Below are 13,005 nucleotides of genomic sequence, written 5' to 3'. Positions count from 1 at the left end.
TCAAACAAACAGAATATGGCCTGTTAACGTGCAGACCCAGCAGCAGGCCGGAAGACAAACACATGAACGGGGTCCCAGTGAAGCACTGCTGGGGCACACCGCACTTCTGGAACCCTTTCAGTCTCCTCCTTCCCAGCTGTTGGTGCGGCAGGAATCGCCTAACCAGGGCAGCCTCGGAGCCCAGAAATGGCTGTGTGATGACAGATGAGCTATAAGTTCCTCGGCTATTAATAGTTTCCACCGTTGGAAGGCTACGGACACTGGCAAGCCGACATGGTCTCAGGTTTTTACCGTCCCTGGGCAGAAATGCCTCGAGGGACCACAATGTGGGCCACACGGCCTGCTTTAGGCTTACTGAATCTGGAGTGTTCCTGAGAAGGCATCGAGAATGGGTGCAGACTAACTTCACAATAATAAATAACAGCCACTCGTGTTTAGACACACCAAGGAGACATGCAAAAGGCCCTCCTTGCAAAACACCTACCTGGGTCCTCTTGAAATTAAGGACCACAGTCCCATGCATCTGCCCTCCCACACCCTTCCCACCAAATGCACTACTCAGGCTCCGGGTCCTCTGGCCACCAGGCTCTCCAGACAATTCTCTAGGAAACAGGCCAGGCCACCGCTGCAGAGCTTGACAGACTGCTGAAAGGAAGAGCGGGGTGAGAGGTGGCCACTCAGAGATCAGTACCCGCGGGGAAGTGACTGCAGTTCCGCTGACATGGAAGCTCCGGGTTCACAGCCAGCAGCTCAGATGAAGTGGATCCAACTCTCTTCGCACTCCCCGCGTGGCATGTGCAGGGCATGACTGCGGCAAGTAAGGCTATAGTCGCGACCATCGTTGTTGTCCCAGTACTCAGCACCAGCCACGCGGTAGCGCAGTGCAAAGAGTACGTGGGAGCCGAGCTCCAGCAGGAAGGGTGGCACGGGAAAGCCAAAGGCAAAGATGTCCTCGGTACCCTCGGTACCCGCAGGCCCTCTCCAGCGAGCCACGACCTCATGAGCACTGCGCCAGCCAGAGTAGGTGTAGCGTACTGCTACCTGTTTCTCGAAGGCCACGTTGCGCACGCGCACTGTGCCGCTGATGCCCAGGTCCGAGCAGGTGACACGTTCCAGGCACACCAGCTGCCTTGCCAGGCGATCTCCAAAGCCAGGGGCTTCGACCGGCGGGGGGAAGTCGGGAACCAGGCACTGCAGTTTGAATTCCAGCTCCTGGCTGCTGCAGCACAGGTCCGAGTTGATGGCGAGGCGCGACAGCACGTGCAGCGGCACGGACGGGTCGTCCCCTGCGTTGAACACCTTAACCTGCGTCAGCTCCAGGCCCAGAGCGTCAGCGAAGCGCACACGGAGCTGCCGGTTACAGCCGGCTCGGCACGTAGCGCCGGGAGCTCCCGCAGCCTTGGCACGGCGCTCGGGGGAGCTGGGCAGGGAGCGCGCGCGCCTCTGGATGATGGGCTGCAGCCGAGGGTCGCAGCCCGGGGGTCTGCAGGGTCGCGGATCCAGATCCGAGAGACAGCTGAAGCTCCGAGGAGCGTGTTTCCGTAACCCCGGGGTCGGGGGCAGCGGGGCAGAGCCCGGGCCTCTTGACATGGCCCAGCCGGGGGCCAGGGAGGGCGTCCTAGCCTAGCCCCTGGGCGTTCCGGTAGCACAGCCTTTGGGAGCCCCGAGACGCCGCACCCTGCAAGGAGGCTGTCCGCTCGCGGCCTGGCTCCGGTCTCAGCGGCTAGCGATCTCCTAGGGCGGACCTCACTCTCCAGGGCTGCTTCCCGGAGCGCTGAGCCCTGCCGGGTGGCGCCTGCTTCTCCCTGATCTTCCTGGCGCTTACGGGAAGCCCGGGGAACCCAGCGGCTCTGAGACTCAGCAGCCCGCAACTTCTCCAGGCGCAACTTCCCGGCGCGCCCCCGCCGAGCCCCGCCCCTCGTGACGCCGCCTGCCTGCGGGCACGTCCCGCTAGCTTGCCCCGCCGCCCCGCGTAGCCCCACGCTGCCGGAACCTCGCGGCCCTCGCCAGCTTGGCCGGCCGCACCCGCCCCTGTCGCAGAACTCCGCAGCCACCCCCCCGGGATCCTCGTCACGTGCGCCCAGGCCGCGGAGCAGGTCTGCTAGGCTTCCCTGGTGCGTTTGCCCGCTCGCTGCACCCATCCATCAGCGATGGTTTCTGCAGCAGCTGAAGACGCGCTGGGTGCTTGCTGCGGGGCCTTGGGCTGGAGGAGTACCGGGTGGGGGCGGGACAGAGCCCAACCTGGGCTGGCCTGGAGACAAGCTGGCCCTAGGACTACGGTGAGCTTCCAGCCAGCCAGCTTTGGTCACCTGTCTCTAGCAACCTGGACCAGCGGCCAGACTGGGGTTAGCTTGCTGCTGAGGGAAGCATCTTGCCCACACCTCCCCACCATGCTGTGCCTCCCTATTGGCCGGGCAGCCAGTTCCCTGGGGAGGAGATGGGGGACGTTGCTTCCGTTTGCCGGGCTTGCAGCCAGAGAGGAAGGCTGGGAACAGGGGCTAATGCCCAAGATGGATTGTGCAGATGCAGGAATCTAGCTTCTGGCTCTTGAGGAGCGTGTTTGTAGCCAGAATCTCTTGAGCTTTAGTTTTGCTGCTATGCAAGCTGAAACCATGCGTTCTCTGCTGCTCCCCCCCTCGTATCTCTGCCCACCCCTCCCACCCCATCCCTGCATCCTGACTGCACCGCAGGCTTTTATTTCTCTGAGGAACTTCACACACACGTGCACACCCACACACACACCCCTTCTATGTGTCGAGTTTGTCAGGTAGATGAGGGGCCAGGATGGCACTGCACATTCTAAAAAGGATGCCTGGGTCAGCCATTCCTTCTTGGTTCCTTTTCCACTTTACAACATAAAGAACAAGGTAAAGAAAGAGGGTGGCCAATGAATATTTCCTGCATTTAAAAGGAATCAAGCCTGTTGATTGTGGGGTCATTAACCATAAAAGGCTATGATATGATTTTTGTTATCTTCAAATCCAAACCTAAAAGTCTTACATGAGTGTGGTAGTTCCAAAACTCTCCCATGAGTCCACCTCTTTTCCATTTGATAGTTGCTGGGGTATTATGAGAGAGAAATATTCAGTTTCTAAGGCCTGCTCGTTCAATGGGCTCCTCAAAAAACAAAACAAAACAACAACAAAAAAAAAAAAAAACAGGAACTCTGAGTGTGGTGTGGGAACCCGCAACTCATAGTGTGAGACAGCATGTAGTCCATACTGGAAGTTAATACACTCATGGTCTTTTACATTTAAAAAATTGCATGTATGTGTATCCACACATGAAAAGGCCAAGGGAGAGTGTCTCATGGAACTGGAGTTGCAGGCCTCGTGAGCCAGCCACATAGTGCCGGAAGCTTCACTGGGGTCCTCTGGAGTCTTGAGCCATCTCTCCAGGCCCCCACTGATTGTCTTGTAATGGATTGGGGTGACAGGGAAGTTAGAAGAATTCTAAGTGCTTCCACACTAAAGTTTTATCTCTGTGGGATGAGGGCCTTGAGCAGACTTTGCGTGTCTTAGACTGTCCCGTGTTACTGGGTGAGGGGATGAATGAATGGGCACGGGGGCTTTAAGGTAATTGGCTAATTTAATTGGCATCATTTCCAAGGAGTGTGTGCACTTGTGTGTAGGTGGGGGGGGGGTTCAGGATTCATTCTCAGTTCTCATAATACTGTAGTGTTATACTTAACAGACATGGTGGAGGAAAACATGTGAGCGTTCCCAACAGCCATGTTGGGCAGCTCACACTGCCTGTTAACTCTAGTTCAGGGAGTCTTGGTGCCATCATCTAACCTCTGAGGGCGTCCACACTGAAGGATGCGCATCCCCTACCACACACATGTAATTTATGATAAATATTAAAACTGTCAAAGTGTAAACATACAACAATATCCTCCCCCATCTCTCATCTCGTAGTGCAGAATTCTGAGCCACTAAATAGTCACGACTTCAAGGTTTCAATGTGGTACAAATACAAAGATCAAAAACCCGCGGAAAGGCAGCCGATTGCAGTCAGTACTTACTGTCACTGTTGTGTTGTTTCCAGTTCCGGTGGCTCGACGTCCTTTCCAAAGATAAGGGGAATAAAGAAGCCACCTCCCCAGCTGTCATCATCTGGCAGCAGGTTGAGCAAGACTGTTCTGAGCACTGCAGAGAAGGTGATGTAACGGAGAGGAAATCTTACTTAGATTTGTCTCGGTGCTCTCTCGTTATGTGCTTCAAGTGTGCGTGTCTTCGTGTGTGTGTGTGCGTGTGGGTGTGCACATGTGTGCACACCCTGTGGCATTATTCATATTATTTGTATAATAGTTAAGATTATTTTAAAAACCATTAAAAGACGTCAACATACCAAATAAATAGTTTCATTCAAGTCCATTCTGGGTGAAACAGTTAATTTCCTGGGGTCACTTAAAGGAACATGGGTGACTTAAAGAGCATGTTACAACAGCCCCCCCTCCAGCAGGAGGGGCAGCTCAACACGTTACAACAGCCCCCCCTCCAGCAGGAGGGGCAGCTCAACACGTTACAACAGCCCCCCCTCCAGCATGAGGGGCAGCTCAACACGTTACAACAGCCCCCCCTCCAGCATGAGGGGCAGCTCAACACGTTACAACAGCCCCCCCCCTCCAGCAGGAGGGGCAGCTCACACAAGGAGCATCCCAGGAGCCCCACCCCAGCTCATCTTAACTCCTGCTTACTCTGCCACTTCCTGAGACCACAGGCTGTTAGGGAAGTAGGTATGACAAGCTCTAGGCAAGGGGGAGGGGCTCTCAAGTGTGGCTGACAGGCTCCCTCAGTGAGGAAGTACCCACAGTCCCTATCTTTTTAAGGTGTCCTGTGGCTTCTTTCTACTAGGGACGCTATCAGGCCTGACCTTGCAAACATCTCCTGTTCTGATTCAAGACAGTAGCAGTCACAAGGATGGCCCTGCTTCTGTGTGTGTTTGTGCACACGTGTGCACGTGTGCACATGTACGTGTGTGCATGTTCATACATGCACGGGCATGTGAATTCACAGCACTTTTTGATAAAAAAAAATCTGTATTTTTTTTTTTTTTAGACGACCCATCAAACCTTCGACGATGAACATCCCTGTGACGTGTTCACGCAAAGGAATAGGATGAGTGACTCTCATCAGAAAAGCAGGTAACTAGTTTCCGGATCCTGTCTTGTCCTACAAAAGGCAGATCCTTCTGTTCTCCTGATTGAACTTCATTTGTGCTTTGTCTGTAGCAGAAATGGGTACGCAAGTCTCTTAAGCTTTAGTTGCTCCTTGTTGGCTTCCTTCTGCTAAAAACTGGTATGTATGATGGCAGCTGGTTGTGAACGATGTTTTAAAGATGTTTATTTTTTATGTGTGTGAGTATTTTGTGTGCATGCACCCTCATGCCTGGTCCCTGGGGGGCCGGAAGAAGGCATGGATCCCTTGGAACTGGAGTTAGAAGTGGCTCTGAGCTGCCCTGTGGGTGCTGGGACTGAACCTGAGTCCTCTGCAAGAGCAGCCAGTGGTCTGAGCTGCCCTGTGGGTGCTGGGACTGAACCTGAGTCCTCTGCAAGAGCAGCCAGTGGTCTGAGCTGCCCTGTGGGTGCTGGGACTGAACCTGAGTCCTCTGCAAGAGCAGCCAGTGGTCTGAGCTGCCGAGCCATCTCCAGTTGTGAACTCCCAATGACAGCCATCTCTCCCTTTGTTTACACTGCCACTTGCACTGATCTGCCGGTCTGCGTGTTAAGAACGTGTGATGTTCAGATACTGTTGAGCAGTCTGGAGAACGCTGCACCGACGGACTTCTCCACTTCTTAGAATCCCCCATCCATCCTATCATAAGGAAGTGCTGTTAACTTTAGTTAAATAATGTGTGGTTGGGAAATAAACTAAAAAAAGGGCGGGGGGGGGATAATTTCATCTCCCGTGAGTTCCCACCCCAGTTTAGAGTCCTCTAGGAGTTCACTGGTCTACTAGAAAAGAACAAAAATAGGTGTTTGTTCTCTTCTCTCGCCTGCTGTTCCCAAGACAGCATTCATCCTGTCCGTTTGTGTTGAATTATAATTGTACCACATGACTTTATTCCTAGTCTTATTACATCTTATCTCTTTGTGTGGATATATGTGTGCACGTGCATGCATGCCACAGTGTATGTGTGTTTAGAACGTAAGTTAAAGGAGTCGATTCTCACCTTCGCCATGTGGGTCTCAGGGATCACTGGGGTTGGGGGCAAAGTTTTACCTGATGGGGCATCTTGTCGGCCTTTCTAGCCTTTTAAATACAGCTTTTCCCTGGTGTTGCCCACTTGAAAAGATAGTAAGAAGTGTTTGACTCCTGGTATTGGTTGGCATGAACAGTGAAAAACTTACATCCTAAAATCATAGTTTTTTCAGAGTCTCTCCCAGCCGGCGATTAAGTGAAATCCAGGCTGGGGAGGCTTAGTGGTATGAGTGCTTACTGGGCAACTCATGCAAACACCAGGTTGATGTATCAGCCCGCCCACAGTTCCAGCCTTGGAAGGTAGAAACAGGAACTCCAGAGCAAGCTGGCCGGCAGGACTATCCATGTCTGGCTGGAGAGATAGCTCAGTGGTTATGAGTACACATGACTTTTTTTGTAAGTTTGGCCTCCAGCACCTATATCAGATGGCTCACAATCTTCTGTAACCCCAGCTTCGGAGGATCTGATGCCTCTGGCCTCCTCGGGCTCTTTCAGTCACAAACTGTGCACAGAACCACCCACCCACCATACACATGCTTAAAAATAATAAAAAAAAATTAAAGAAAGGCTGTCCATAGAGATGAGCTCTGGTTTGATTGGGCGACCCTGCCTCAGTGATTAGGTAGAAGATTGATCAAGAATGATTTATGAAATCAGCTTTGGGCTTCACATGCACACACAATGAACACACACACGTACAAAAACATGTATATACCCACGCATAGAAAACAATAACAACAAAAACCCACAAAAATAAACAGCAGCAAAACCTTTTCAAGGTGTTTTAGGTGCCAGGGATTAAACCTGGGGTTTTGCACACGCAGGACAGATAACCGCTGCTCTGCATCCCAGCCGCAAAACTTGAGTCGACATGGTAGCTGCATTTCCCTAAAATACGTCTACAAAAGGGGGCTTAAGGGTTTGTTTCTCAATATTTCCCAAGAGGACTTTTGTTTTGAGACAAGGTAGCTCTGGCCTTAAATTCACAGAGATCTGCTTGTCTCTATCTCTGGAGTACGGGGATGTGCTTCCAAACCCAGCTGCATTTCTGAATATTTTCAAACAGTGCTGACCACTGGTAGAACAGACCACGAGTCCTGTGACAGATTTTAAAAATGAGTTTTTTAAAGGTATACACAATTGCTCTGAGATTACAAGACAAAGCAATTGAGAAACGGTTAAGTTTTTAAATGTTCACCTTTGTCGTTACATAAAACACGTGTGTCCACATTTGGGGCATGCATTCTCTGCTGGCCCCTGCCTAGAGTACAGAGGGGAAACCGGTTTGCAAACTCTGCTTCTATAAATCGCACAGAGGCCTCGTATTAGTAACTGCTGTAGTGTTAGCAGGAGACCCCTATTTCTCTAATCATCGGTGATCAGACCCCAGTTGTGGCTTTTGTTTTTTAGCAGTATGAATGCTGGCTCATCTTGGAACCAAGCCCAACATTCAAGGACTTCTTCAGGAAGAAGGCAGAGTAAGAGTAGATCTCAAGGACCCCACGTCTCTTCCCACCTGGGAGGGAGCAGTCTCCTTGGCCTCTCCCAGCCTGCAGCGGATAAACTCATGGGAGCCATTTCCACAGAGGGAAGGCAGGAGCAGACTGCGCTTAGCTCCAGGTGTCAGGCTGCCTCTGGACACAAGCTGTTCCTTGACTTTCAGTCCATGAAGATCATTAAGGAAGGTGCTGATGAAGACAGCGCAAGTGACCTGTCAGACTCAGAACGAGTGGCCATTCCTCCTTCTCCCTTCACACCTCCTGACCTCAACCTTCGAGCGGAAGAGATCGACCCGGTTTCCTTCAGTCTTCACCCAGACCCGAGCCAGGCAGAAGCTGAACACTGCTACCCTGACTTTCTTCCACCCCCGTTCAGCTCCTGGGACCTCCAGGATATGGCTGTGGTTCTGAACACAGAATGCCGGAGTGAGGCCCTGCCTCGGGCCACAGGCTTCCTTGGGAAGTACATAGACAGACTTCTTCAGCTGGAGTGGCTGCAGCTCCAAACCGTGCAGTCTGAGAAGGCCCGGGCTGCCAAGGCAAGGTCCTCTGGGGCTTCTGGGATGCTGAAAAGCCCTAGGCGGGGTAAGCTCCCCGCCAGTGCGCTGTCCAAGCCTTTCCTGTCCCCAGAAGGGATTCCAAAGCCTGGCCCTTCTCGAAAGAAAGGTTTTCAGTATGAAGATGCCCACCCGTCCTACTATGCATTTGAGACTTCATCTAGATCTGTGGATGGGCCTGCTCGCCCCAGGCTGTGTTCTCAGAAACAAGGCCCAGAACTGAGGATGGAAAAAAAGAAGAAATCAGGTAAGGGCCCCAAGTGTCACCTCCGCGCTCCACCCTGTGCAGAGGGCAGCCCTGCAATGGAAGCCAACGGTAACATCCGAATTCCCAAGCAGTCTGCAGTGCTTCTGGACCCAATGGACTCCTGTAGGACCTCCAGGACACAAGCACACTTGGACCTGAAGAAAAAGGGAAGTGCAAATAACTGTGGACCTGCCTCTTCTTCCAGTGAGAAGAAGCTCAAAACAAATGGAGCAAAGCAAAGCACATATAAGTTCAAGTGACCCCTGAGGTAAAGAACCGCAAAGTCCCGCCGATGTCTAAAAGTGGGGGTTCGTCCCAAAGTAATGGTGAATTTAAATCCGTTTGTGATAACTGAGTCAAGTCGCCGGCTGGCTCTCCAATCACCCACCCCCACCCCACCCCACCCTTGCCTCTTGTTATACAGTCTTAAGCACTTTAGGGACCTATAGGTAAAAGTGAACTTGTGTGTCTATGATACAAAGGTTTGAAACAGCAGGACCAGTAAGCCAGTGTGGAACCGGCCCAGTGTCCCTGTCTCTGGAGTACGGGAAACAGTGTGTACTGTTCTTGGAGAGAAGCCCTGTGTCTCACCGAAGAAAAGCCCTGCTGGCTCAGTGCCTCCTGGTTTTGCATAAAGCCTCAGCAGAGCTTCTGTTGGGAGTCTTTCTCTCTTCTGTCGCCCACCCTCCTCCGAGCCTAGTTCCACTCCATTTAGGGGTCACATGAGTTCCTATTTTGAGTGTCATTTATCTCTCAGCCAGTTCCTTGCCAGAGGCAAAGGCATCTAGAGTGCGTCTCTGGTGCGTTTTTAAAAGACATTTTAAGTCCAGGGGTAGTGCTGTAGCCCGTGTCTGAGTTCTCTTACCTGAAGTTAAAATCATTTGTAAGTTTTCCAGAGGGAAAGTCAGCAGGTCCAGCAGTGGCTGCTGCTGTCTGGTGAGGCAAGAAAGAATGCCCTGGCACCCTAGACCTCTGGGTAACCATGCGCCGTGTGTGGGAATGTACTCCAGTGTAAATTGTCAGGTTACTGACTAGGGACCCATATCCCGCTGTTCTAGACCTCTGGGTAACCGTGCGCGGTGTGTGGGAACGTACTCCAGTGTAAATTGTCAGGTTACTGACTAGGGACCCATATCCTGCTGTTGTAGGTCAAAGCCAATGGTCTATTTCTGTGTCCAGGAGCAGGGTCTTCTAATCGTGACTGGGGAGGGAGCAGACACATTTGCTCTGTGTGTGCGTGCACTATCCTGAGTGTTCTTATCTGCTTGTGGCTTCCTGGCTCTCCCATAGCCATTCTCCTTAGCTGCCTTTGAGTCTTGCTGCCTGGGGAGCTTTCCTTCCACGTGTTTCTGCAAACCTTTCCTTGGCTGCTGCTTCTCAGGCAGTGAAACCATTATTGGACTTGTCTTGGGCACCCATGAGTTTTTTGGGTTGTTTTGTTTGTTTGTTTGTTTTGCTTTGCTTTTTCACCTTTGGGGAAAAGGACAAAGGTAGTTTGTTGCAGCTGGAGCTTCCCCACAGCCACAGGTGCCTAAAGGCTGAAGAGTGAGACAAGGTTATCCTTAAACCAGCTGCTCAGGTCAGATGTCAAGCTCTCTCCATAAGGCTGATGTCAGCCATGTTGAACAACACAGGAACTTTTTTTTCTTTAGCCTTTTTCTTTCAGGACTTTATTTTCAGATTCTTTTTTGCACTGCCCTCCTGGAGAAAGCATGTTCTTACATGGAGTTCTCATGCCTTTTGTTTGTTTGTTGTTGTTGTTGTTGTTTGGGGAAAGGTTGAGACAGGGTTTCTCTGTGTAGCCCTGGCTGTCCTGGACTCGCTCCGTAGAGCAGGCTGGCCTCGGACTGCTAGAGATCCACCTGCCTCTGCCTCCCACGTGCTGGGATTAAAGGCGTGCGCCACCAGCTGTCTCATGCTTTTTTCTGTAGCCAAAATCTGCATACTTTGTTGGCCGTCCACGGATGCACTGTCCACGTTTGCCCGTGGTGTGCGCCTTGGTTTGGGAGGACAGTGCCACCCCTCCCCCTCTTCCCTCCCCTGAGTGAGTGAGTGAGGCCGTGTGGGTCCACTTCGCTACTCCTTGGAGCACAGATGATTTTACCGTAAGTGGCTCCTTTCTCATTCTTTCTCCAGATTTTTATGCGCATCTTTAGGAAGCTGCAGGTCCCGTAAGAGGAAGCATGACATTATGTGCACATATGTACTTAGATGCTCCTTGGAGCAATACTGCCAGGTTCCCTTTCCCGTCACCTACTGTGTGGGTGCTCCTAGATACCCTGGCATGTGAGAGTCAAGTTTCTTTTCCCCTGGGGATGTGTGTCCGGACTGAAACGCACAACAGAAAAAAATGTAGCGGTGGCGCCTCGTGTGTTTGTTCCCAGCACACTAATGGAAGTTGACTCCTGGTCTGGGGACTAGAAGAGGCCCGAAGGGGTGACTTTGTTTACTTCTTTGTCTGAGTTGAGTGCCCATATTAAACAGTATTATGTTCTAGGACAGGGTGCTACTGAACAACACGGTTTTTTACAGTTACATTGACTGCAGCTGATCAAACACAGCTTTTTCTTTGGTCTCTAAAGACATATCCCACGCAGGCAAGTGGACAGCATTGAACACTGAACTGTGAACTCGTTCAGTTCAAGGCCAAACCAGAGTATCCTGCTACAGGGGCAAATCGGTGTGCTTCCGGAAGCGCCTCTCATCTCGTAGATGTTTACATAGCTCCCAGGTCCAGCCAAACACAAGAAGATCTTGAGGAAAACTGTGTCTGGGGCTTGAATGACACCCGTTTGTGGAGAAAGAGCACAAAGCCCTCTAGGTCATCACTGACCGCGTGGCTTTGGACTGTTTCCCAGATCACCAACATAACTGGCTTGAAGGTTATAGCGTTCCTGGCTCCCAGACTGCGGGAGAGACGGTCGATACCATTGGTCTTCACGGAAAAGGAAAGTTTGTTTGGATCCTTTGTCCTCTTGGGCTCCTGTTCTAGAAAGACCTAAGCGCTTCTTACATGGATTACACATGTGTTTCTCATTCATTTACTTGAACAGTTAGGTAGAAGTCCGAACCCTGTGCATTCAAGGTAATAGCAGTATTTATTGTTTAATTGTGTGACCTGAATATATTCAGCATGTTCATTGAATGTCATAATGCTATTTGTTTGGTTTTGTATGTGGCAAAACAGAACTCATGTATAAGTTTTTGTGGGACTTTTCCTTCCTTCAGCCCAATTAAACAGGACACATACCTGAATTTTTCTGGCTTGGTTTGATTTCTGATGTCTTTCCAGTTTGTCTGGTTCTTCCCCAGAGCTGCTGAGGGTGGCACCCTGTTCCCTTGCCCTTCATCCTGACGCTGCCCAGGAGTAAGCGTGACGAGCACTGTTCCTGCATCAGAGACGCATGGCTGGAGATGACGTGAGTCATTGCGGAGGGGTAGGCAGGTGAAGAGTGGACTGTTCTCTGTGTCTTGTGCAGGACGAGCCTCCTGCTGCCATCCTCCTGAATCTGAAGATCACCACAACTGGGCGTGCTGATGCTCGACTTGCCCTCCTAGGAGGAGGGTGAGGAAGGTCACGGGACCCTCACGGGAGCATCCAGACAATCCTAACCACATGCATGCAATTCTACCCTAATTGTGCTTGACTTGTGGGGAGAGCTAGACAATATAGGTTGGGAAGGATGAGGGAAGGGGCTCCTTCTATGCCACTTTCTGTGGTGTGAAGAAGATCTTCCAGTGAAGCCTCCTTAGGGCCACCAACACTGTTGCCCACAGTCCACCCTTGCCCCATAAGGAAGCCTAATAAACGCATTGGTCCCCCTGAGTGAACTCTGGTGCTATCCTATCTTGGTTTGTTGGTGGGACTTTTGGAGGAGGGGTAGACACACATTATTTACATCTCCTTCAGGAAGGAATTTTAGCAACAGAGTGGCACAGTGAGTTCACACCTCACCTGGTACATCTGAGAGTGGGTGGGGCTTTTGAGGGATGTCTTGGGAGAGGGCAGGGCCTGGTGCAAACCTTCCCAGAGGCCTTTGTACCTCTTCCTAAGCTCACTCCTGACAGTGAAGTATGTTCTGTAAAACAAATTCTAATTGTTCTTAATAAAAACTTGAAGTCAGATAGTGGGGGGTGAAAGCTGAGTGATCAGAGAAGCAGTGAAGTCAGCCATTAGAGAGACCTTTCACCTTTACCAAATCCTCAGACCCAAAGGGCAATCCTGTCCTCAGACTGTCTCCCGAGAGTACATCCTCAGACTGACTGCTTCCGATTGCTGACTCAGACTGCCCTGATCTGTCTCCTCCCACCTTATACTCCTCTCTCTGCCCAGCCATACCACTCCTGTCTCTACCTCCCTAGAGCTGGGTTTAAAGGCATGGGCTCCCAAGTGCTAAGATAACCTTTGTGTGAGTTCTGTTTCTCTTTTAGACTGGATCATTTTTTCCTGTATCCCAGGGTGGCCTTGAACTCACAGAGATCTGTTTGCATCTTTCTCC

At 51.3% G+C, this 13,005-nt stretch overlaps 2 protein-coding genes across 3 annotated transcripts; one reads left to right on the top strand and one right to left on the bottom strand.

Annotated features, from left to right (window-relative positions):
• Positions 1 to 729: 729 nt before the first annotated feature.
• Ppp1r3d (protein phosphatase 1 regulatory subunit 3D) lies at positions 730 to 1,603 on the bottom strand. Its single transcript, XM_005362763.3, has one exon. It carries the CDS (start codon positions 1,588 to 1,590, stop codon positions 751 to 753), a length of 840 nt encoding a protein of 279 aa, XP_005362820.1. The 5' UTR covers positions 1,591 to 1,603; the 3' UTR covers positions 730 to 750.
• Positions 1,604 to 5,064: 3,461 nt separating this feature from the next.
• On the top strand, positions 5,065 to 12,334 carry Fam217b (family with sequence similarity 217 member B). Of its 2 annotated transcripts, none has more exons than XM_026787161.1 (2): positions 5,065 to 5,146; positions 7,617 to 12,334. In XM_026787161.1, the coding sequence occupies exons 1-2, from the start codon at positions 5,121 to 5,123 to the stop codon at positions 8,764 to 8,766; spliced, it is 1,176 nt and encodes a 391-aa protein (XP_026642962.1). In that variant the 5' UTR covers positions 5,065 to 5,120; the 3' UTR covers positions 8,767 to 12,334. The 2 variants fall into 2 exon arrangements, with proteins under 2 accessions (XP_026642962.1, XP_026642961.1); XM_026787160.1 differs by having other exon boundaries at positions 7,614 to 12,334.
• Positions 12,335 to 13,005: the final 671 nt, after the last annotated feature.

The sequence above is a fragment of the Microtus ochrogaster genome, linkage group LG8 (assembly GCF_000317375.1).
Source record: "Microtus ochrogaster isolate Prairie Vole_2 linkage group LG8, MicOch1.0, whole genome shotgun sequence".
Classification (NCBI taxonomy): Eukaryota; Metazoa; Chordata; class Mammalia; order Rodentia; family Cricetidae; genus Microtus; species Microtus ochrogaster.
Note: the sequence above shows the minus strand (reverse complement) of the source record. Positions and strands in the feature narration are given on the sequence as shown.

Excerpts from the sequence above, each read along its gene's own strand:
- Ppp1r3d (XM_005362763.3), bottom strand. The coding sequence starts at position 1,590 with ATGTCAAGAGGCCCGGGCTCTGCCCCGCTGCCCCCGACCCCGGGGTTA.
- Fam217b (XM_026787160.1), top strand. The coding sequence starts at position 5,121 with ATGAGTGACTCTCATCAGAAAAGCAG. Across the intron at positions 5,147-7,613 it reads GACTCTCATCAGAAAAGCAG|CAGTATGAATGCTGGCTCAT; the intron begins GTAACTAGTTTC and ends TTTGTTTTTTAG.